The following is a 23,312-nucleotide window of genomic DNA, read 5'->3' on the forward strand; positions in this document are numbered from 1 at the left end:
TGCTGCATGTTAAAAAGGTAAATTTCACGCGACTACCAGAGTGAGAAATCAACGTGCCGATCATGTCTACAAAAACTTTAGGTCAAGAAGCAAACTAGGTAGTGATCAAAATGTGATTGAAAAGATTATCATGCGTGAGGCTTCTTTAACCATGTGCAAAAGCAGCAGATCAAAATTGTGACAAGGTTGAAAAGTAGTGCTGAAGAGTAAATGAGTAATAGGTCATTACAGATAGTATTAACGGTGACACCAGTGAAAGTGATCAAACAGTAAAAACTCACGGACAGCATTTACGCTTTTCAGTAATTCCACAATGCTTTTGCATAATACCAATGTCTGCTAGATCAAACTCAGCAAGCCATTCCCTAATAAAGGCACAAAGGTATAAGCTTTTAAAAAAAAAAAAGTAGCTCCAAGGCTCTGTCAGGTCCACCAATACCAAAAAAAAAAAACATATGCTGCTACATTTCAACACAGTTACAGAAAAGTGAAAGCAACAAAGACTATCCCATCATTAACTCACATAAAATAATCTATGAATATAAACCTACATGGCAAAGAGAGTGAGTGTAAGCTTGAAGGCGTTCCATGTTAAAAAGATGGAGCTTTGACTTTGGTAGGTAGAGAAGACCTTTTACATGCAGTATACCAGCCTCTGAAGACCTCCGTATGTGTGCATTGATGATAAGCATTCCTCTCTCCAGTAGCCAATGGGTTCTTATCCCAACAGTCAATAAAACCCACTCTTCCAAGAACACTCGCCATCTCTCCTCAGAGGGTCAGTCGTTTGGCAGTGATGAAATCTTCCAGTTGAACCTTGCCACTGCCCATGAAGCCAAAAGCCGGATACATCGTTCCTGAGCAATCCACCTGCCTCTCGTAAAGGCACCTCATGGTGTCGGCGTCGTAAAAATACACCCGGCACGTGTCATAATCCAGACACACACCCAAGCGTTGGGGCATGGGAAGCACTCGGTTTCCATAGTCGGCGTGTGCGGTTGCACTTGCTGCAAAAGCAGAGGAAGATGAAGAAGCTTTGGGGATGAAGACTTTGCCCATGCCCAGGGTGAGGAGGGTGAAGGGTTGGGAGAGCTCGTAGCACGTGTCCTCACTGCCGCTGTCATGCCCACTGTCATGGTCATACCTGGGAGGAGACGGCCATAAATAGGATGACACTTATGAGCTGGTGCTGCATGAAGAAAATGGCTTCCCAACATGCTCAACGGTTTTCATCCCAGGCAAGCTTACTCTGTGACTAAGCGCTTTACGAGTTTAAACTGGTTCTCCTCTTACATCACAGGATTAGGTATGACTCAAACACACTTAGCGCTGCTCCGAGATTGTTTGACTGACGCAGGAGAGTAAATAAATATTGTAAGAATTGTGTTGTATGTACAGAGACATATGCTTGTGCTTACCTTGGGCTGCTGGTATCTCTGGGATTGTGAAACCATTCTAGCAGTTTGGAATCTGATGCGACTCCAACTTTCACCATGTAGGAAGAAGGCTCCACCTTAAAGGCCCAATAGTGTCTGCAGGACAGAGCAATTCACACATTTCACCTCAGAACTGGAAATCAATACCAATGGCACTACGGTACTTTTCTGTGCGCACCCCCCCCCCACCCAGTAGTTCCCATAATCACCAATCAGGCAACTCATCCTACAAGATTAGGATTAGAACAAACAAATAAATGGTTGATATCCAGATAGCATGAGACTCCACATTGTGTGTTGCACTGCCCGTGTCTTACCGTAAGAACACATTAACTTATTGAAGCGCACTGGACAACCCCTTTACAGAACGTTCCAGTGTCATTTTTCGGCATACCTTCCCTGAGTGATGCCAGTGTCCCCGATGATGTAGTCCAGAGCGACGTAGCTGCCCGTCTGCACACGATCAGCCGCGAGGAGAAAAGCCATGCCTGCTACATTTTCCACAGTGTCCCGTCTCTTGTTAAGAATGAGCCTCTCAGTGCTGAAGCCACACTGATCACTGAATAGGAAACCAAATGCTGTATGTGAGGATAGAAGAGTTAGAGAAGACAAAAGAGGCAGAAAGAGGGGGAAAACAGACCAAATATAAATCACTTGTAAGAGGTTTCCTCCCTCTGAAGGGGACTAAGCAGGTGTGGATCTGAGGTGTTGACACACGAGGGCGCTCTCGCTCAATCTTAAAGTCCTACACAATAACCGACTTGCCATTGTCACAACCCCAGAAAGGATACGAGACCTTGCAATCCACATTTTGTGCGCGCAACGACCGTTTACATTTATAACGCCATTCTATTAATATTTTATGCGACCACAATTACCATAATCCGGGGTGCATGAACCGTTGGCCGACATGATTATGTCTGTCCACTCAAGCATTTCATGCAGTCTGAGATGCACACTGAAAAGACCAGTTAATTTGCATGTTGAAAACCCTCCAACAACTAGGCCATGATCATTATAATATTATAAGGTTGCCTCTGGGGTGACCAGACAACATCTTTGCAGTTTAACATGTTGTGTAGTAGTGGTGCAGAGATATTAACAGCAGTTGCATCAGGATTAACTGGAAACCAGGTTTAGCAATATAATGCCTCTTATAACCCCATCAGGGGGGTAACTGGATGGTTGTGCCTATCCCCTCCAAGTGTTACCATTATTGTGTTGTAAAGAATATTTTGTCTACGTTGTGTTGAATTGGCAATCACTGCAAGAGAGACAACATTACTGATCACAACCAGGCATTGAGATTCTGCAGCCATGGGATCAAACAAAAAAAAAAGCTTCATATCATCCAGTCAACATTTTGGTTCCACGAAAAGATGCAAGGGACTCAATAATGCACTGCTCAGTACCAAATGCCTCATCAAGAGTGAAAGTAGGTTAAAGCACAGCTGTGAAAAATAAACATTTGTTGTCTGCAGCTGTCCCTCATTCTGTGTCACGAGAAGCTGTGTGTGTGTTTTGTCCCCTGCATTTCATCCAGGCCTGAATTGTCACCCCATCACTGCTGCACGCCGAAATAAACCACGCAGTCCCACGGAAACTAGAGTCCAGGAATGTGGGAGATTCAATAACGAGGCTTGTTCAGAACTCTTAGCACAGACTGGTGCTTCATGTATGCACATGTTCGATGATTTTTGAATGTTGCCATTAGGAGGGGAAAACAACAAGAGGCAAGTGTGCCAAGACCCACAGACGCTAACCAATGCCGGTCCAAAACTGACACTCCTACACTCAATGCATAATGTAGTGATTACATACAAAAAGCCAGCTTCCTCAGGGAGGATACGATTTCAATTCAAGTTCAACAGATGGCTGGGGGTGATGATCATTTCGTTCGGAATCTCACCTCGTCATGCAAGACTAAAATTTATTTGGAACAGATGCAGTTTTATCCCCACACACACGAGCCATACAGAGCAATCCCCTTCAACGATCAAAGGCTACAGTATATTAACAGTGATGAACAAAAACAGACTTGTTGTTTCTTTACCTCCCCTGTGTGTGCTACAAGCTTTGAAAACAGAGCATCTGTCATTGATTAATCATCCTGCATTCAAGCCCAAAACAAAACACTCAGATGTGCTCTGAGACATGAAGGAGAGAGCGGAGCTCAGCCGCCGCCTTGGGGGGGAAAACAGCTCAATAAAAAGGAGGCTGTGAGAAAAATGCAATACAAGTTCATGCTCCTTTTTATAAAAAATAAAGACGAAACACTTTTCAGGCCCTTATCCAACATCTTCAGACGGCCTCTAAACCTCAGGGCATGCGAGGGGGAGCCACACCCCTCAGCTGGGCTGTGACACACACTGCACAGTGCTCTGATACAATAGGCCCCATCTCTGCCTCTTAATATATTGGGGTTGAAATTTCATAGAAATTATTAAACAAGCTCAAGCTCTTTCTCCAAGTCCAGTTGACCTGGAATCTTCATAGCCAATAGCTACATTAGACTAAGGGTTCCTTTGATAAGGACTCGTGACATTTATACAGTATCCCTATACAACACCTCCACCGTGCTAAAAAGCATGTCTACTAATGTCGTAGCCTGTGAGGAAAAAATGTCAACGAACATGAGAGCAAATAAAATAACATAAAACACCCATGCAATGACAATCTTGAATAATTACTGCTAATGCCGATGGACCACTCGCAGCACGCGATGCTGATATGATGAGTCAGTGCAAGTTAGTGGTCTGTACGCGTTTGCTGTGCCGCAGTGCCTCCCAGACTCACCAGGTGCCGGCGGCGTGTGGAAGGTGACCTCGGGGCTGAAAGGGCTGAACATGGAGTTCCTGCAGCTCCGAACCCTGAATGAGTACAGGCTGTTAGGATCCAGGTCACACACCACAGCGCTGGAACCGTAAACGCTGCCTGTGGCCCTCCAGACCCTGTTGTCCTCAGAGTCCTCCAGGGATGGCGGCTGGCTTGGGTCTCCAAGTCTGAAGAAGAAGGAGGATAAAATCCAATCGTGTTGGTTCGTCTATAGCTCGTTTGTGCATCTCTGTTTGTACCCACCTGCAGTATTCAAGCACTTGGTGATCAGTAGGTAGATGGTCATCCGAGAGCCTCCAGCAGATGGAGGCTTCATTATAGACTTTGCTATTAGACAAGTCAATCAGAGGAGGGTCGAGAACTAGACACGGGTAGAAAGGAGGAAACAAAACCACAAAAACCAGTCAGTAAAACAGGCCAGTGACACAGGTCGCCCTTCAACGTAGCAGGAGCCATGGGTTAACAAGAGGACAGCCCTCCTGTTGTGAGAGTGTCTGGAGCGAACGGAAAGCACACAACTAATGTTAATGCTGCTAAATTAGGTACAAGCAAGATGTAACAGATCCTAAAGAAACATGGAAAATTAATCGTAACACAAAGGAGATTCAAGTTAAAGCAAACATCTTAAGCATAATTAGTACAGTAATTAAACGCAGCAGCTTAGGTTTTAGCCAATGCAGTAGCATAAGTGTGGTAAAGATCAGATTTGTCAGGATCAGGTCTGCCTACTTGGAACAATGGAAAACCTTGTCTCGCATAACGGAGACTGTTAAGAGCTTTTCACATCGACTGGCTGCTCGGAGATGCACTTTGTAAAGTACTACCAACGCTACTTTGCTCCAACCTTTGCCTCTAATTTCCCCTTTGTCCATTATATTTTTATGAATCGTCTTTTCTCCTATTGATGGAAGCTCACTCTCTGGCGAAGCACTGACCCGACTCTCCATCCATCTACATAACTCCACCACCACTTGTTATTTGTCCTTCTGTATAAAAAGAAAAGCAGCCAGTCTAGAATGATTCAGTTAAATTCATCATCAACTGGAACCGCCAAAGACCATTTTGCACGCAAGGATCGTGAATTGTTTTTTATACACTTCATTGTTCTCGTGAAAATTATTTGTCCCTTTGTAGCATTTCATATTTCTCAGTCTTTTTACGGAAGCCGTTACCAGGTGCTGCAGTACTTTCTACACTTACAAAGTCACTTTACTAATCCTGAGTCTCCCTATAGTCTTGTTCTCCCAGGCACACGAGTTGTACTCTTTCAGCTCGCCGCCTGTTCTTGTACTCCATTGCCATGATAGAAACACCCTGTATCTGTGGATGTTTCTCTTTTTTTCTTTTATAAGGGTGCCTTTTATTGCTTTGCCCAGGGACATGGAGGAAAAATAATCATAAAATAATTTCTGGCTAAAAGAGTTTGCCTAATCCTCGAACGGACAGTCTCTAAGAAACAAATATTTTCCTTTTTAGTATACTCATGACTTTAATTCCTTCCCTTCTTAAACCACTGTTACACCCTTGTACAAGTAGGGAGAAGTAACAGCAGTGAGTGACCACGCCGATAAGTCCTTGATCAATGAACAAGTAGCAAGAAATAACATGTTTTTACCCATTTCCCAAAGACAAGAACGTGTTTCTCTTGCGTCTATTTCGGCCGGATTTCTCAAAAACACATTCTTTCCTGCACTGGCTTTGGAGGAGATGGGAAAATAGCTCGGTTATCAATTTTGTATTTTAGGAAACTAATTTGCATTGGAAGACAAATGGGGTTTAGACTTGACAAACCCAGTCTTCCACAGCCTCTGAAGAACCAGAGCATGGGGTCAAAGCCCACAGCTGAGATAACATGGGATCTATTCCATGGCGGAAGATAAAGCAACATGAACAAAAAGCTAAAATAAAGGTTTTATATACTTTCCAAATTTGAAATTAGGAGATTATGCTTTTCTCTAGTGAGTGGAATATGTGACCTATAGCTAAATGCAGCCTCTTTTTTATTTTTTATGAAACATAGCTTTCAGGTGTACAGTATAGGAGCCGAAACGGCTTTATAAATTATGCTATAGGGATTTTATACAAGAGCATCATCTGTCAAGAGTTTCATTTAATTACACACTGCAGTAAGTGCCCTTCATCTTATATCCTTCCTCTAATCAAAGGGCATCCCTCATGCTTTGATTAAGAACACATCAATATGACCGCCCAATTGCTGTACGCAGCACTTTCCCAAAGCATTGCAGCGGTGATTTAATTTAGGGTGCATTGTTAGATTACTAGCTAGTTTCCTCTGGCACAGGGATTAGAAGATGGTCTGAAGGAAAACTACTAGTATCAGTTAATAGATCAGACTGGAAGCCTCAAAAGAAGACTGAGTAATCTTTCTCAGAATCATGTTTATGTCCAGGTATTATAGATTCAAACCAAAAACTCAAATAAAACATTGTTTCTATTAAGTTTCTATTTTCTGGTTCAAAGTTTAATCACAAACAGACTTGAATCTATCGAATCGGTGCGAGTGGAAATACATGCTCTGCAGTTTAGAACAATAGACAAATTGGTTCTGGAGATGCATGCTTTGCTATGTTCGTTGTAATGAGAGAGATTCTCGCCCTGTTTTACGATAATCCTTTGTGTGCTACGTGTAAATAGTATCTGCTCAGATGATCGGCTTTGAAAACGCCACAGACAGTTAATGACGGTTTAGGCTGATAATTATTTTGTTTTTCAGAGCTCGATGCTCCAGGGCACAGACAAAACACACATCTCATCCCATCATAGCATCTGAGACACCATGTGTGGAAACCGGACACATTTCTAAACTATTCTTGCCATTTTATTCATCGCATTTTTAGGAATGGGTGCATCTGGAGAAATGAACTTTTGATTGGCTGTACCTCCACCAAAGCATATCTCTTTGAGGAGTGTTTCTTCTCTTGATGTGTCCAGCACAAACTCATCGAAGCAGGGGTCAGCTGAAGGGTGGAACGTCCTCAGAGACTCTGTGGCCTTCTGGATCCTGAGAAACAAAGGGGACGGACATAAAATAGCAAAACTGTATTTATCAGTGGAGGCTCGTCTTCACAGAAAAACACTTCATTAAACGAACGCAGGACCATCACCAACTGCTTTCCCTCAGTGGATTATGCGCAAGAGAATAAAGGTATCCAGGTTATCCGAAGCTGCTCAAGGGGATCAATTATTCCACTTAGATCAGATTACTCTGGTGACTTGACTGGATGCTGTGGCATGACAATTTAAATGCTATCAAGTTTGTGAACCTTTACTTCTTTGTATTCCTGACAGTCTAACCCCCATAATCAGATTGTTTTTATATTTTTTATTTTAGAGAGCGTCAGATTCACTCCCATTTGCGAAATCCACCAAGACATTGCTCTTGTAAATGGTAACAATATTTCAGTTTGATTCATTACAACAAAACAAAACACATTCTTACACATCGTATTTAGCTTTTGGACTTTGTAATTTTAACTGGGAATGTTTACTAAAGTTGTCAATTCATTTGACAAATAACTGAAATTTACAGCCAAGATGTCGGTAATAAATTAGCTCTACCTGATGTGGAGTTGCTTTGCAGTTTGTACGAAGCAGGATTGGTCCGTCTCTTTCAGCACCTCCTGAGCGTAGCCCACGAGGCCACTGTTCTCCAGCATGCCCTGGTATTCCTCCACCTGGGGAGCGTTTTATAGTTCCAGTCAGTAAAACAGAACGCTTTGTGTACTGAACAGCAGGCCTGTTCCTTAGAATACTGTCTTTATGAGTTGGAATCAAGTATCAATTATATTTATACGTGTCAGAATGGTTGTGATCATGGGTGGAGGTACCCAATAAATACCTGGGCCTTGAGCTGATCCATTCGTCGATTTTGTGACTGTTCGATAGAACTCAGCATCTCAGATTTCCTCTCCTGCAGCGTCTCAAAGAGACGCTCAAAGTGTTCACTGGCTTGACGCTCTGCCAGCTGGCCATTTTCCTTCAAGAAGAATTTTGAGAAATACGTTAATTTGTATGTTTTTACAGTTGAGAGTTTTAAGAAAAAAAAAAGAGACTTTAAAAAAATGAATATAAAGGAAAATGGTTTCCATTTCACAGAGCACTGCACAACTGTTGGAATAAAGTGAACAGGGATGTTGGTTTGCAGCAGCGCCAGTCAGCTCTCTCACCTCAGTCTGAGAGATGAGCAGCTCAAGATCTGTAATCTGAGCCCTGACCCGGTCCTCTTTACTGATGAGGTAATGGATACTCTTGGAAAGCTTCTCCTGGTGAGAGAAAAGAACAGCAGCGTTTAAATGTGAATGAGTTTCGGAAGCTCTTGATGCTCCGATACGTCCACAATGACACCGCGTTATGACGACGGAAAACTTCTACATGCAATATACATTGAGGATGTATGGACATGGGCATGTTTGACGCAGGGTGTGGGCTGTTAGATCTGCCAAACCCTGACTTAGTATCACAATGTAACCGATACGGTTCAAAGCAAACGAAACCCACACCACTTCCTGGCTGATACAGCCTTCCAGGAGTGTTCATGGCATCCAATGTGACAATTTGAAGATACAGAACAATGCAGAGAAAATCATGGGGAGCAAAACGTAAACATCAAATATTAAAGTGGTTTGTGGGTCAAATCAAACCAGCAGATCGAATCTCACACCGATTCTGCTGCAACTCGCTCCACGTCCATCGTGTTCATGGCGACAACATTTAATTGCCGTACTAGTTGTTATACATTTTCAAGGATTGACATGCTTTTTTGCAACACTTGGAGCATTCATAGCAGCCTGACATACAATGCGTGTCTCCATATAAGCTAAACCAAACCCTTAAACGGATTGAAATTTAATTCTACCCAGTGGAACACGAGTGAATCAGTGTCAACAGGGCAACGTTTCAGGTTCCAAACAGAAGCGCTATCCATGTCAGGAGCGTGCCAGCACAGGCACAGGTCACACACCTATATCGCATCAGGAGATGGAGAGTTGAGGTCCAGTCAGTGGGTGACGCAGCACAAAGAAACAGCTCTTTAAGGTTCATTGTGAAACAGCCTCACAGCGACTGAACACTAACTTCACCGAGTGGAAAGACGGTCCTCATCAGAAAGCTTTCACTAATGTTCAGGTTTTTAGATGCAGACACTGAACCTCTGAGGATCCGTCTGCCTTTAAAGGATGCTAATGGGAACTAAGACGAGTAATCAGATAGATTACTCATCTCCTGGGCTTTGGCATCCAAAGGCAAAGCCAGCTGTACAAATTAAGACCAGGTACACAAACACAGAGCTGCACCCCCCCCCCCCCCACAAACAGTATCACTTTCTACATTTGGTACCTTCAGGATCTTATAGGCACTGGTCATGCTGGTGACTTTGTGGTTGGCATGGGATCCTCCCAGCTTGCACAAGTGGCAAACAGGTCGTCTGCAGACCTCGCAGTACATGTTCACCTTCTCCATCTCGTGCTCCGGACACATGAGCACCTGTGATATTTACAGAGCAAGGAGTTAAAACTCTCTCACACACACACAACACCACACACAACACAACACCACACACAACACCACACACAACACCACACACAACACCACACACAACACCACACACAACACCACACACAACACCACTCTGATGCATGTTTAGGAGCCTTTGCTGATCAACACTAAGTGAATTGAAACAGGAAGATGAGCCAAACAGAAACGTATCTGTGGGCCATTTCCTTAAGCGTCTGCTAATGGAATGTGAAATCAGCACTTTAACTCAGCTTCACTGACGCAGCATTTTGAACAACAAATGGCCTGGAGGTGACAAAGCACTCCACCGATAAACCCATTTATGTTAATAGTATTTTATGCTCAGTCAGAAACACAAGGAAATACAGTATCGATTTACACATACTGTATATGTGTTTATGGGATTACAACAGAATGTTCTGCGAGTCAAGCTGACCTATCACAGAAGGATCTTCCAGCTGCTTGTGTTCCTCTTAATCATCTTCATCCTGCTCCATCATTTACTACTTTTAACCATTTAAAGCAAAGTTACCTAACCGTTTTTTTTTTTTATCCTGTGACAAGGTGAGAGACGTTCAAGGTCCAACTGGAGGAAACCATTTGAGTCTCTTTAGGTTAAAACTGATATTACTCGTTCCCCACAGCAGTGACTGTACTTGCCTTCGGCTTGAAATTTGTGGTGGGACCAACGTACTCGTGCTGAGCTTTGGGTGTCCCCCAGGGGTGGTGCAGTTTGAAGCATTCGTTACAGTAACTGGCTTTGCAGTCCATACAGCTCTTTGTGGCCTCCTGCTGCTGCAGAGGCTTACAGATGTTGCACATGATTGCGACGGCCGCGCGGGCGGCCTGGCGGTAGCGCTCCACGATGCTCTCGAGGGTGAAGTTGCGGAACAGCATGCTGATGCCGCGCTCGCCGAGGTCGATGTCATGCTGGCAGCCGGGGCACGGGATGGTGGTGACACGGGGAGTCACAGAACCTCTGCGCCACCCTTGGGATGAAATGGAGCCTGGAGGAGAGCAGAGGATGAGTGAGAAAAGATTGTGTGCAACAAAGATTCAAAGCCTTGGATCATCCAGTTTCCAATCATGTCTATTTCCACGGAAGCCAAATAAAGGGGCTTTTAAAATTTGAATTCCCCCCTTTGTGTTCAACAGATCTCGGGTCAGTATTCACAAAAGCAGTATTACATCATCTACGTGGCCTGCCAAGTATGATCTTAGGCCCAAAAATGCCTTTGCCATTTGATAATGGCATCACAAAAGGGGGCTTTAATACGTCTCCCTTTGAGCTTCATTTCCACATCGGCCACTGCTCCATAAAGACACAAATCTTACACAATGCAGGCAATTTATCAAGCAGCGGCCGTACAGGGGAATAAGTCCAGGGGGAGAGACTTGCCAAATGTACCGGGGCAAATTAAAGAGTAAGGGGTCCATGGCGCTGACAGAGAGATACTTTGCACAATGTCAGTTAACAGTTACCACAGGAGTGAGGAGTATTGAAGTGCTCATGATGATCTGGACAAAAAGGGAAATAATGACATTTTACAGAAGTGGGCCATCAAAAAAAAAATTAATGGCATTCATGAAGTCCAGCGACGCAGCTGAACGGTGTGAGAAGCAGAACCAAGGCAATGAACAGAAATGTCTTGCAATGGATCTTTAAATTTCACTTGTCCAGTTCAATGCATCAACACCAAAATCAACACAACTCCTCTGCAAGCGAAGATGCTTTCCAGAGTTTCTGCTTGTTAGTGATGCAGCGGCATCATAACAAGGCAGCAAACAGTAACACGGAGCCGACAGAAAGGAACATTTACACAGGGGCTCATCACAGATGCAAGCAACGGGGGGGCCGCAAACACTTTCCCCACACGAAACACAGCCAACAAACTGAAATCACGGCAAAAGAGACATAAATATTGCTTCACGTTTTTGGGGGACAGGGGAAACGAGGAGTGCTGGATTTATCTCAGTTTGCAAGCCAGAATTTCCACTTCTCTTCCGAGGACCTGGAAATTAAATCAAACACTCCTCAGGTACAGCAAAATAACTTCAACATAGCATTTTGGTATGAAACATGTACCGGTACAGCTGTGAGGGGGGGGGGGGGGGGGGGGGCAGTGGAATGAAAGCAAACAAACTGAGGCGTTATGTGTTGCTGTGTGACGCGAGTTCAGCCGATGACTCCAGTAAAGTTCATTTTAATACTTGGAGGTTGATTCTATCTGATCTGACAATTTGCACTCCAGAGCATTGCTGCCACACATCCGTTATCGTTCTTACCTGAACCCAACTGTCTGACAACGTGATGGGAAATGTCATCCGACGATGGCGATGAAGGTGAAACGGTCGTTGGATGCGAGGGGGAAATCTGACCTTGGTATCCAGAAAGGTACTGTGAAGGCTGTGCAACCGTGTGTGTGTGTGTGTCTTTATTCTTGTGTGTCATCAACTGTTCTAATGTGCATGCCGACTCCACTTCTCTGGTCAAGAGCAAAAAAAATAAAAATCAGACAGGTGATGCCCGCAGCAAATTGTATTTAGGTGCGTTGATTTATGGATCTGGAGAAACTGATGAGTGATTGTAAAGATAAAGGTTTTATATACGGAGCGCCTGATGCTTGAGCACTAATGTTTTTAACCAACTCGTCATGATGGTGATTTTTGTTCTCTAAAGTGTCTGCAGATTTAAATAAAGAACGTTTGCTCATTTTGCATCAAAATATAAAATTATACAATTGAAATTTTCTGAGTAAGTTACTTTGAATTTATTTAAATTAGTTTGACCCAATTTTCAGGTTCTCTTTAACTTCCAGGTTGCTCGTATCTTTGTAGAGAATATTATAGAAAGCTCATTTCTGAAAAACATTTAGAGAACGTATAAAATAAGTTGTCAATAAATAATAGTCGTCAGTCTTTTGTTTTACTTGGCCAGCAATCTGCCGTTTCTCATTTCATTGGCCTAAAATGATCAGTGGTAGGCTGACCGGTTTGTGTTCTTGCACAGGACATGCATTCCTGTCCCACTTCAAATCCTAGGACATGTCCTTTCCTTACCGCCTTCTCACCAGTTTCATTCTTTCCCTTCCTTTTTGGAACTAATCCTTTCAAAAAAAAAATATTTTAAAATCATTCCCTTTTACTAATTTTTCCAAACATGCAAACCAAATTAAATGGATTAATATAACATTGCCTCTTCTTAGCTTATCTTTCAAAGTCTTCTATATCAGTTTCATTTTCTTTTTTTAATTCAATTTAATTCTCTGAACATTTTTAGACCCTCTGCTTGTGAATATTCAGATAAATATTATTCAAATGGATATTAATTTAAGTTCCCAGAAGAACTATCCTAAAATAATTCTGTCTACCTTATTTGTGGTGTGAGTTTGTATGGTTGTGTCGACGGGGCTAACAAAGGAAAGGCAGGTATTTTAGGGTTTCTAGTAACACTGTACTCACTACTACAGCTAGTCAAAACACGGCGCCCACGTCTACCTCGACTTCCAAACGACCTTCGCACTGTGGCTGCAAGCAATGAACAGAGAAGTGAGGTGAGACCAACAATAAAAATGAAACAGCAGCATGTGAAGTGAAGCTCGGTTGTTTTTCTTTTCAACATTATGACATGGCAGGGACAAAGGCAACTCAAAAAGTACACCAAAGGACAAAATGAATAAATAATGTAGCTCCGAGTGAAACGCGAACCTGTAAACTGGGCGTGAACATACACTCAAGAGTTGGTGCATTCATGAACAAATAATCTGAGCTCAATCCATTGACCAAATAGCAGGAATAACACTTTTTTTGGGGAGGGGACGATACACCTTCTGGTGGCACTCGTCACGCAGCCATCGTGCTCTGCTCTTCATATTAATTCTATTAAAGTCGACATTTCGGGATCTTTTTTGAGAAAAGTAAAAGAAAATGTGTTGTTTTCTTGCAGAATGCCATTATTTAAGGATACTTAATGCCCAATCCACTGATTTAAGACTTTAATACTGTATCATGTGTAAACGATACCGACTCAGTATTGATGCCTTGCAAAGTGCAGAGAGAACGTTTTCCACTACTCTTTCCGGATCATTTTGCAGATAGGAGCTTTTGCGTTCCGGCCATCAATAACCTCCTAAGCTAAGCTACCTTCTACTAGTGTAGCAGTTGGCTAATGTTCATGCAGTTACACAGCACAAATAGGGTGCACTATTCAAGAGTCTGCTGTTGAAGATCAAGGCATAATGACTCTGAGTCCTGGGAACGTAAAATTAAATGAAGTGAAGAAAACGGTGATGAAGTCTTCCTCAGTCCAAGAACAGCAGGCCTGTCCGAGCTGCACATGATAAATATAGCCCTTAAGTCTTTCCTTTCTCTCCCTTCACCTAATCCCTGGTTCATTCCTTAAAGGACGGTTTGCGTCACCATGGCCACCAATGACCTGATCGGTGTCGAGGCTGGTCGGGCAAGTCGCTCAAGTCGTATGCTCACAATGAACTTTAAGACTTTCTAAATATTCTAACGGAGAATTTTGCGCTTCGTAATCTGGTGATTAATTCGGCAAATGTTATTGTGCAATCCTGAAGAGAGCTCCAATTGTGCAAAACCTGGGAATGAGTCACAGCCACTGAATGAACTTGAAAACCATGTCTTATTCACAATCACTGACTGAGAATACAGAAATCAGCCTGTGCTCTCATCGAGGCATGAAATTTACTCTAAAGCAGGATCTGATCATTTTCTGCATCAACCGATGCAGACCAGCCAGTAAAGAATGAACTCATTCAGGTTGTAATGGAAGGGGGGGGGCTGAAGAAGGAAGGCTGTGTTTACAGAGGCAGAATGGTTCCCAGAACCGTTTTCACCCCACTGTAGCTCCTGCAGACATGCTTAGAATAAAAGGTGTGGATTTAAGACCTGACTGAACCCAGTGTGAATTTCAAATCTTCATATTTGTGTGGCACACAGAGTTACACTCGATAGCTTCTACAGCTTGAAGATGTCAAGTCGGGCAACGCAAACTCTTACTGAGCTTTGACAAGTGACCAAAAGTTACATCATTACAGACGCTGCCGGTACGCAGAGCTCTCTCACATCAGAACAGCAGCTTTCTGTCTCGCCAGGCTGTGTAAGGGTTAGACATTGACCTGCACAAGCTTGGCTGCTGCAGTGCCACGCATTTAGCACAAAAGCATAAAGACGTTGTGACACGTTAGCTCCCTGAACACCCACACTCTTTCTTCAGCTCGGTTTTAAGAGTTTAAACGGCTCTAAACGGACACAGATTTGTGCTTTGTTCACTCACGAACAAAATATGCACTTATCTGATTAAGAGTGGAGTGAAAAGTGATGGCTTCTCCGCTCCTGTTGAGCCCTTAACATGATCAAAGGGGGGCAATTGATGCCTCTGGGCCATTAGACACAGATGGTGAACACAATCAGGACTGAAGCACTTGTCAACATTGCCTTTATGTTGCTGAGGAGCAACAGCTTGTAGATTTCCTCTGCGGTTTCTTAATGAAGCTTGCAGAAGCAGAATTAGCGTTTAAAGTTAAATCGTCGTCTCGCTCGCTCTTGCTCGTCTGGGGCATGTTCGCAGACGTCCCAAAATTATGCTTGCTCAACCTTAACCTCAACGTTGGCCAATGATTTGGTCCCGAAATCCTCTCCAGTTTCTACTCGTAGCCGAACGCATCCTCATTGCAGACGTATTTTCGAGCCTTCTCTCTTCTTTATGGAGATAAATCTCAGGCTGCAGCCGATGACACCTTCTGAATTCCGTGCCAAAAACTGAACTCGGACTCAAGTTACAGGAAGTTGGCATGACTTGCATGCCAAACTCGTACTACTGTCTCCAAATAGCCTTGATACTTGCATTTCCTGTGCAACCCGACTGTTAGCTTCCATTACCTCAAATATCGATTCGCCTGACGAGACGAGCCGGATTAAACGCGCCGAGCTGAGCTGTACATGAGAAAAATCCCAGGAAAACACCTTTTCAATCCAGAGAAAGCTTTTGTTCCTCTGGGACGCACCTGATCTCACAAGCTTGTCGAGCCTCTCCATGGAGGGGGAAGGCACCCGGGACCTGGGGCTGCCCGGCAGGGAGCACTCGGAACCGCCATCGAACGAGTCCTCGTGGTTCAGCATCAGCAGCTCCCTGACACACTTGTGGCAGATGCTGTGCTGGCAGGGCAGAATCAGCGGGTGGGTGAAGAGCTCCTTACAGATGGGGCAGATCAACTCCCGCTCGATGTTCCTGATCGGGACCTGGTGATGAGACACGATTATCAAAATTTGCCATAAATACACTTAAATTGTACAAACCTGACATTTTTTCACTGCCAACATGGCTCTGCTGTTGGCATACAAGCAAATTAAGAGGCTGTTTAGGGACCTCCAAGAATTTATTTTTTAAATACGGCACAAGACAGACTGCGCGGAATTTCATTAACTAGTACCAACAGCAATAGAAGCAGGTCGTCTAATACTTCGCAGTAATGAATTAAAAACAGATTATTTGTAATAGAATTTATTAAGATGAGCCACTGTTGAAATGTGTTCATGTTGGAATGTTCCACATTTTGCATGTACTTTTCAAAAGTAATTAAGTAACTTCCCATTTTACCCCTTACCCAATGGGGTAGTCGTTTTAGAAGGTCCCCGATCATTCAAACCTTTGTTTGGTTACAGCTGCTCATATATACATACCCAATTCGTTATCAAAAGGGTCCTGGGTTCAAATCCACCTTTGTGTGGAGTCTGCATGCTGCCTTGCAAGTCAACTGGAATAGGCTTTAATAATCAAACACCGATAATAGCAAACGGTATCGATGGTGTGGGCGACTCCGAAATAGTTTCTGTGAGGCCACTGGTCTGAAACCAGCATGCCCATCTTCAGAAAGGACGCAGCTGTCCAGAAACAATGGCCCATTCTCTTCTATTATAAGACGCTTCAAAGGCAGCCCAATCAGACCCATTGTCTGACCTCTAATGCGACTATTGTATTTTTGCTGCGGGGAGGGAGGGGGGGCGCACAAACTGGGCTTCCGTAGGCAGGCTCAGGTAAATATTCATCCCGCATAATGTCCCGCACAATAAAGCCAAGCGGTCCTTACAGATGCATTACATAAGCCAGGATTAAGTTCGGCTAAATATAGAAAACCTTTAAAAAAAAAAAAGTTTCCAACGACGCACGTGCGAACAAACACGACTTGATTAGATCATTTAGTTCAGGTGCCGCGTCAGAAACCCCCCAATGAGCCGTATCCTCCTTCTGCATGCGTAAACTCTAAAAAACAAGAAGAAGCGCATCCAGACGCGAATAAAAGGCGATAGCCCGAAGGATAGGAGGAGGTTTAAACAGAAACGAGACGAGCAGCGCTGTTTGTTCAGACTCGGAGAGACACGCCGCAGGACGCGCAGCTTCCCGAGAGGAGCCGAAACTTTCTGTACGTTTCGCCTCCTCGGCGCGCAGAGAAGGGGCTGCGCGCTGGTCACCGATAACGAGCCAAACGGCGTCTTACTCCCTCCCCAGTCACTCACCCCGGCTCCGCTTCCACGGCGCGTCTCTGCAGACATGCTGGGGAGAAAGTAAACGGGAACAGACCTAAAACAAATCCGGCCGAGCTTTTTAGCTTTTTGTTTTTTATTCAACTTCTGGGACGCACGCAGAAGAGAAAGATGCCGACAGCGACGGCGGAATGGATTTAAATAGTGACGCTGCCGTGGTGAATCAGCAGCCTGCCACGCTCTGCTGCGACGCAAGGAGGAGGGGTGTGGGGGGGGGGGGGGTCTCCATAGCAACTGCTGCTGCCTTCATGCGCGTCGTAATTTTAACCCCTCCACCATTGAGAGTTGGTGAGAGTGCGTGATGACATCTCAAAACGTTGTGGAAGGAATTTGATGAAACTTCGTGTAAAAATGAATCTACAGCCGAGGAGGAGACGATTCCATTTTTGAGGTGGATCCAAGTACTAATGTATTAAAAATAACAAAAGATCAATCAGGATAGAAATGCACAGCGGGTGCAGCTCGATATGTTGTGTATAATTCAAGAGACAGATTCAGTGCTGGGTTATTAAAACGTGGGTCAACGTGTGTCGGGTCACAGTGTAGAAACAAAGTGGTAAAGACATGGCACTCTCCATGGAGCTGAGATGATAAAGATTCAGCTTCAGGTAAATGGGTGTGAGTTGAGAAAGGTCAAGACTTCTCAGAGAGAGATGAAAAACTGATCTGCCATCATGGAAACTTTTTATCTGTTAAACTACTAATGGCAAATATATGCTTTCACATGCTAAGATCCAATCATCACTCTTTTTCCATCAGATTAGGAGGGGAAGTATTCAGATCATTCACCGAAGTAAAAGCAGAACAAAGTGTAAAAACAGTTTAGAATTTAAGCCAGAGCAGCGATGAACACTGTGCCAATGAATTAAAGCGTAATTCCCTTTTCCCTAAAGAGCACGTACACTTTATACATCGTGCTGCAGAGACAGTGCCAAAACCTCAATGTATACACCCAATGTTGATTTACAATACGTGATGATTAATGTTTGAGGGCTCCATCAAAGCATAAAACCGCCAGTAGGGGGCACTGTCACTATAACTGAACATTGTTATGTTGTCTTCAGGTCTTGTGCATCAGCTTAACTGTGAAGGTAAATACACTGTCATACTATATTCCTTTTTTTTTACTGTACAAACACGACTGAGAAACAAAATGTGATGAGACAAGGGGAAATGAAAGCAGAAACTCCATGGGGAATGAATTACGGCCATTCCACTAAACGAAAGTGCGTACACTGTGTTTTATAGTACAAAAGGTAGAAGCGCTAGGCTAGAGGATGGCAGAGTGATTTAGTTATAGTCAATTACTTGTTGGGTTCTATAAACATATATCAGTACTTACTGTAGATGCACATGCATGTAAAACAAAACTCAAATTTCACATTTAATGATGCAGATCCTGTTAAAGAAGTCTAAGGTTAAGGTGTCGGGGGGATTACCTGTAAGGTACTAAAACGGTCGTATTAGGTTTCATTGGTTATTAAAAGGGGCTGCGTACGATATAACCTATTCAACGTACAGCCTGTACTAATGTCAGCACCCCTGCATTAGTAAAGGGAATTTACGGCGTGCTAATCGCTGCAGTGGGTCTGCAGTTCCTTTTATGGTACACGGGGGGGCTAGCATGTCAGCTCCACAGTGATTTGGTTAACGACCAAAGACCATAAAAAGCTTTTGGGGTGTCATTTAAAAGGACTCTGCCAAGTCATTCTATTTTCCACCTGCACATGTTGGCAGGAAACCCACTCAGTCACTAGAGGTAAAAAGAAAAAGGTTTATTCCACGTCTGTAAAACACAGGAGAGGGGATGGTACCAGCTAGGAATTCAAATGGATGCATCATTTGCATTGCAAAGGATTTCTCAATTTTTCAACAGTAAGTATGAGGCTTGAAAAATTGTATAAACAACCAGTTTTTGTCTGTGTAACATTTTATACGATGTGTGGTTAATTTCCAGAGACCGCGTAAGCCTGAAACATGCAGCTTCTAAAAAAGATCAGTGACCCGTTCTTTTCACTTTTTGACAGATGGATGGATGGATGGTCGACAACATGTGATCAAAAAGGATGCCCAAGGGACCATAATGCTCCTATGTGATGTTAGCCATGTTCATTAGTATTACATGTTGACTTGTTTCCCATCGTTTAGACATTGCAAAGATACAAGTGAAAGTTCTCTTTCTGGCAGACAGGCCGGATTATATTTTGAATCATCTGAATTAAACGATTCGGTTGACTGCGCAGTCTTTTTTGCATCAGACATATGAAACGCAGACAGTTCACGCATGGATGCGTGCCGGAGATCGTGCATGCTGGAGCGAGTGTGTTTTAACTCGTCTGTCAGTCTGGAAACACACACGCATGCAGGAACACACACCTCAGTGAGTAACCCAGTGCCTCCGTATCACCATACAGCTGCTGCCAAGTGTCCCACATACAGCATTGACTGGAGTCTGTGATCGGCCTGCAGCACTACAAACACCGAGGCCTCTAATTAAACACTTTATGTTTCTTCTTCTAAAAATAGGTGAACCTAAGCCTGAAGCCATGACACAGAATCCAGCACAATAGAATACAATACAAAATGTGTGGGATGTTCATAGACTGCAGAAAAGAATCTCATAACAGAGGCGATTTTTACTGCATCAGAGTCATGGGGAACTATCAGTCTGTTAGGCTGCTCAGCCGGCCGACAGTCCCCTTTAATTCAATTAAGCTTCATTCAAAAACCAAGATATTTGCCTTTAACTGTATCTTAAGGTTCATGGATTTGCAGCAGCCACCAAATTAAATCAGGATTGTTATTTGGATCCACATCAAATCAAGCAATACCCCGAAATATATTTTTGAATTTCTTTTTTATTATTATTATTATCAAGTTCCTAATAAATTGAAAAAAGAAAAAAATCTTGATCTGCACCAGATAGATAGATAGATAGATAGATAGATAGATAGATAGATAGATAGATAGATAGATAGATCGATGATTGATTGATAGATGGATAGACAGATAGACAGACAGACAGACAGACCGCGGTGCAGGCCGACCCCGCGCTGCTGCCGTCGCCCCGCTCTGACAGGCAGACCGCGGCTGTCGGAGGATCGTAGATCATCCGGATGAGACTCACCTCTCCGCGCTCGATCCGCTCCACGATGCTGGCGAACTCCGTCATGTCCTCCGAGTCCGACATGGCTGCAGGCGATGATGGATGTGGAGTCCGCGGACAGACCAGCAAACAATGATGTCAGGAATGCAGAGAAACAGAAGCGGGAGCAGCGGCGTGAGGAGGGGGGGGGGGGGGGGGTAGAAGCGCCACTCCTCAGACCTCCTCCCTCTCCCCCCTCCCTCCCGGTGCGTCCCCGGTACATCTCCGGTGCATGCGCCGGCTGCAAGAAGCCGCTTTTCTTCTGCTTTCTTTCGGAAGCCTCGCCCTCCCCGCCTCCTTCTCTCCACGTCATCCCTCAGCGGCGACGAGAGCTCTTTGTATTATTATTATTATCATTATGGGTTATTATCACATCGGTCCGTGCACAAATGTTATAACATGTATTATAATCATCTCTATCTGAACATTACGCGCATGGCTGCCTGCCTGCGCTTCTTATATGGACTAATGTCTGCATGTGTGAATGTGAAGCCGGATTAATGTCTGCATGTGTGAATGTGAAGCCGGATTAAATGCACGTTATTAATTGTTCTGGCATTGCCACTTGTTCCGCGTCACCAGATGGGCCTCATGGCTTCACGCACGGGAAAGGGAGATAAACGGTCTGTTCTTCCAGAGCCAAACAGTGCGTGACAAAACAAACAAAGAGCTCGCAGACTGATCACTGTATAAAAATAATAATAATAAATAACACTGATGTAAATTAATATAATCAATTATCCTGTTGAGCAACGTGTTGGTGCCAAAAGACAATGTTTAAAAACACAACGTTTCACATCTATATACATATCTAATTCTATTCTAGAGCAGATTATGCAAGTAACACGAATCTGAAGCAAGACAAGTTGTTTATGTGCAATTGACAGAATAAAACTAAATTCATGCCTCGCTGTTCAAAGATGTAGAAAAACTCCTTAAATCTGTCTCTGAATCCATCCCAATATGAACGGTGTTCTTAATGTCTAAATACATAACCCTCCAAGTTTTATGAAAATATACATAGTGTTTTTTGTGTGTGTGTACGTGTGTGTACGTGTGTGTAATCCTGCAATACAGGAAAACAAACACGATACTGAAAACCCATCCTCCTTGCAGAAATGAACCATCTATAATCTATAACCTCCTGAACTGATGCAGATAGGAGAATGAATAAATAGCGCCTCTTAAGGTTTGCTGTTCTCATGCAGCATTATAATACTCATTGGAACAGACACCTGGCATGCCCCATAAAAACACACAGAACTAAACCTCATTCTCTACTTCTCCACTAATCAATAGAACATATTGATTAACATGTTCTGCTAAGTAGAAATCATTCACAATAAATAACAGTGAAGAACAGAGGTTGTCCCCGAGGGCCTGGAGTCAATAAAAGTGACTCACTGAGCCGCATGATTTAAACCATAGCATAAAGCATAAAGTACTCGTGCACTTGTTGTGTAGCTTAATGCAAGAAACGTCTTCATAAAATCCTAGGAAACAACAATTCTTCTGTGTCATGCCTCAAAAATGAACTTGTTGGTTAATTAGAATTCTTAGATTTCATTCTCTTGTATATTATTTTTCAATTTTTCCCATTTATTCTGATCTTTTTACTGTTTCCTTCGGTTCAGCCTCTCCTCATGAAGGGTGATCCTGTATAAGGTTACATGTGAGGTGCCACAGGTGTACAAGGCTCATTGATCAGAGAAGTAACCCCCCCCCCCCCCCCCCCAAAAAAAGGAAGCCCAACAGCTGCAGCCACGGCTGTCAAGGGAGCCTCTGGTTGCTGAGGCTGTACTCACATTTATAAGCCTTTCTGGGTTGTTTTTACTTTCATTTATTTTTAATCATGGAACTCTTCTGTTTAAATACTTTACTGCCATGTGTCTCCATTCAAAGTCTTACTTACACAGAGCCAATCCCACATTTTCCAGAGTTTATATACATATATAAAATAACATTTATTAATTGTGACGCATCTTAATATTGTGCTTAAATTGTAATCCCCTCCACATCCAGATTGGATATCCGTGTGTGGAACTGGACTGCGATTGTCTTGGATTACCGCGTCAGCGCCGAAACTGGAGACAGACTCTGCCATGCAGATCCCAGGTGGGACTGTGTGATTGTTAGCATCTGTGTTCAATGCAACTCCCCTTCCCTTTTCGTTTTTGTATTACCGGTATTATTATTTATTTACTGACCTCGAAGAAAAAGATAATCAGACTGTGTCTCTGTAGAGCATAACTAATCTAAACTGTCTTATAAAATGAAAGGCCAATGCAGAAAACTGTTGACCAGTTGCCACCTTTGAAGCTAAAATTAGGGCTCTGAGTCATTGAATCCCAGAGTCGACCATAAAAGGAGCTGGAGCGTGGTCTTTTATGCCGACACTCTGATGGTGCGTGGTCATCACACCCGAATTAGTGACTACCTTCCTTTTCCATAAAAAAAATATGTAGTTTGATCTTGGCTGCTTTCATCTGTGTGGGTAAAGAATACGGAGACGTGACCTAACAGATGTGGGATGTGAGGTTAGGCTCAGGACAGACATGGCAAGGACGGATGTAATCTAATTCCTACAAGAACAGAACCTTTTGAGTTTCAGTTTTACCTGTAATAACATCTTGGTCTGATTAGTTACAACACAAAACCAACAAAAAGAGCCAGTCATCAATATCGGCGACCACGAGACGCTTGTTTCTAATGAACATTTGGGCTCGTTCATTAAAGGCATTGAGGAGCAGCAGTAAATTTCACACGAGGTATGTTTGATCTACAAAAAGACAAGAATT

The 23,312-nt window shown here is 43.4% G+C and overlaps 1 protein-coding gene across 1 annotated transcript; it reads right to left on the reverse strand.

Moving 5' to 3' along the window:
* Positions 1 to 771: 771 nt before the first annotated feature.
* LOC137914274 (E3 ubiquitin-protein ligase TRIM36-like) lies at positions 772 to 20,559 on the reverse strand. The gene is made up of 14 exons (XM_068757879.1): positions 20,497 to 20,559; positions 15,833 to 16,067; positions 13,302 to 13,331; positions 10,464 to 10,810; positions 9,627 to 9,773; positions 8,459 to 8,554; positions 8,131 to 8,268; positions 7,851 to 7,966; positions 7,172 to 7,293; positions 4,515 to 4,632; positions 4,233 to 4,438; positions 1,831 to 2,014; positions 1,419 to 1,532; positions 772 to 1,144 (listed from the first exon to the last, which is right to left on the reverse strand). Exons 1-14 carry the CDS (start codon positions 20,557 to 20,559, stop codon positions 772 to 774), a joined length of 2,289 nt encoding a protein of 762 aa, XP_068613980.1.
* Positions 20,560 to 23,312: the final 2,753 nt, after the last annotated feature.

The sequence above is a fragment of the Brachionichthys hirsutus genome, unplaced genomic scaffold (genome assembly GCF_040956055.1).
Source record: "Brachionichthys hirsutus isolate HB-005 unplaced genomic scaffold, CSIRO-AGI_Bhir_v1 contig_698, whole genome shotgun sequence".
NCBI classification, from domain to species: Eukaryota; Metazoa; Chordata; class Actinopteri; order Lophiiformes; family Brachionichthyidae; genus Brachionichthys; species Brachionichthys hirsutus.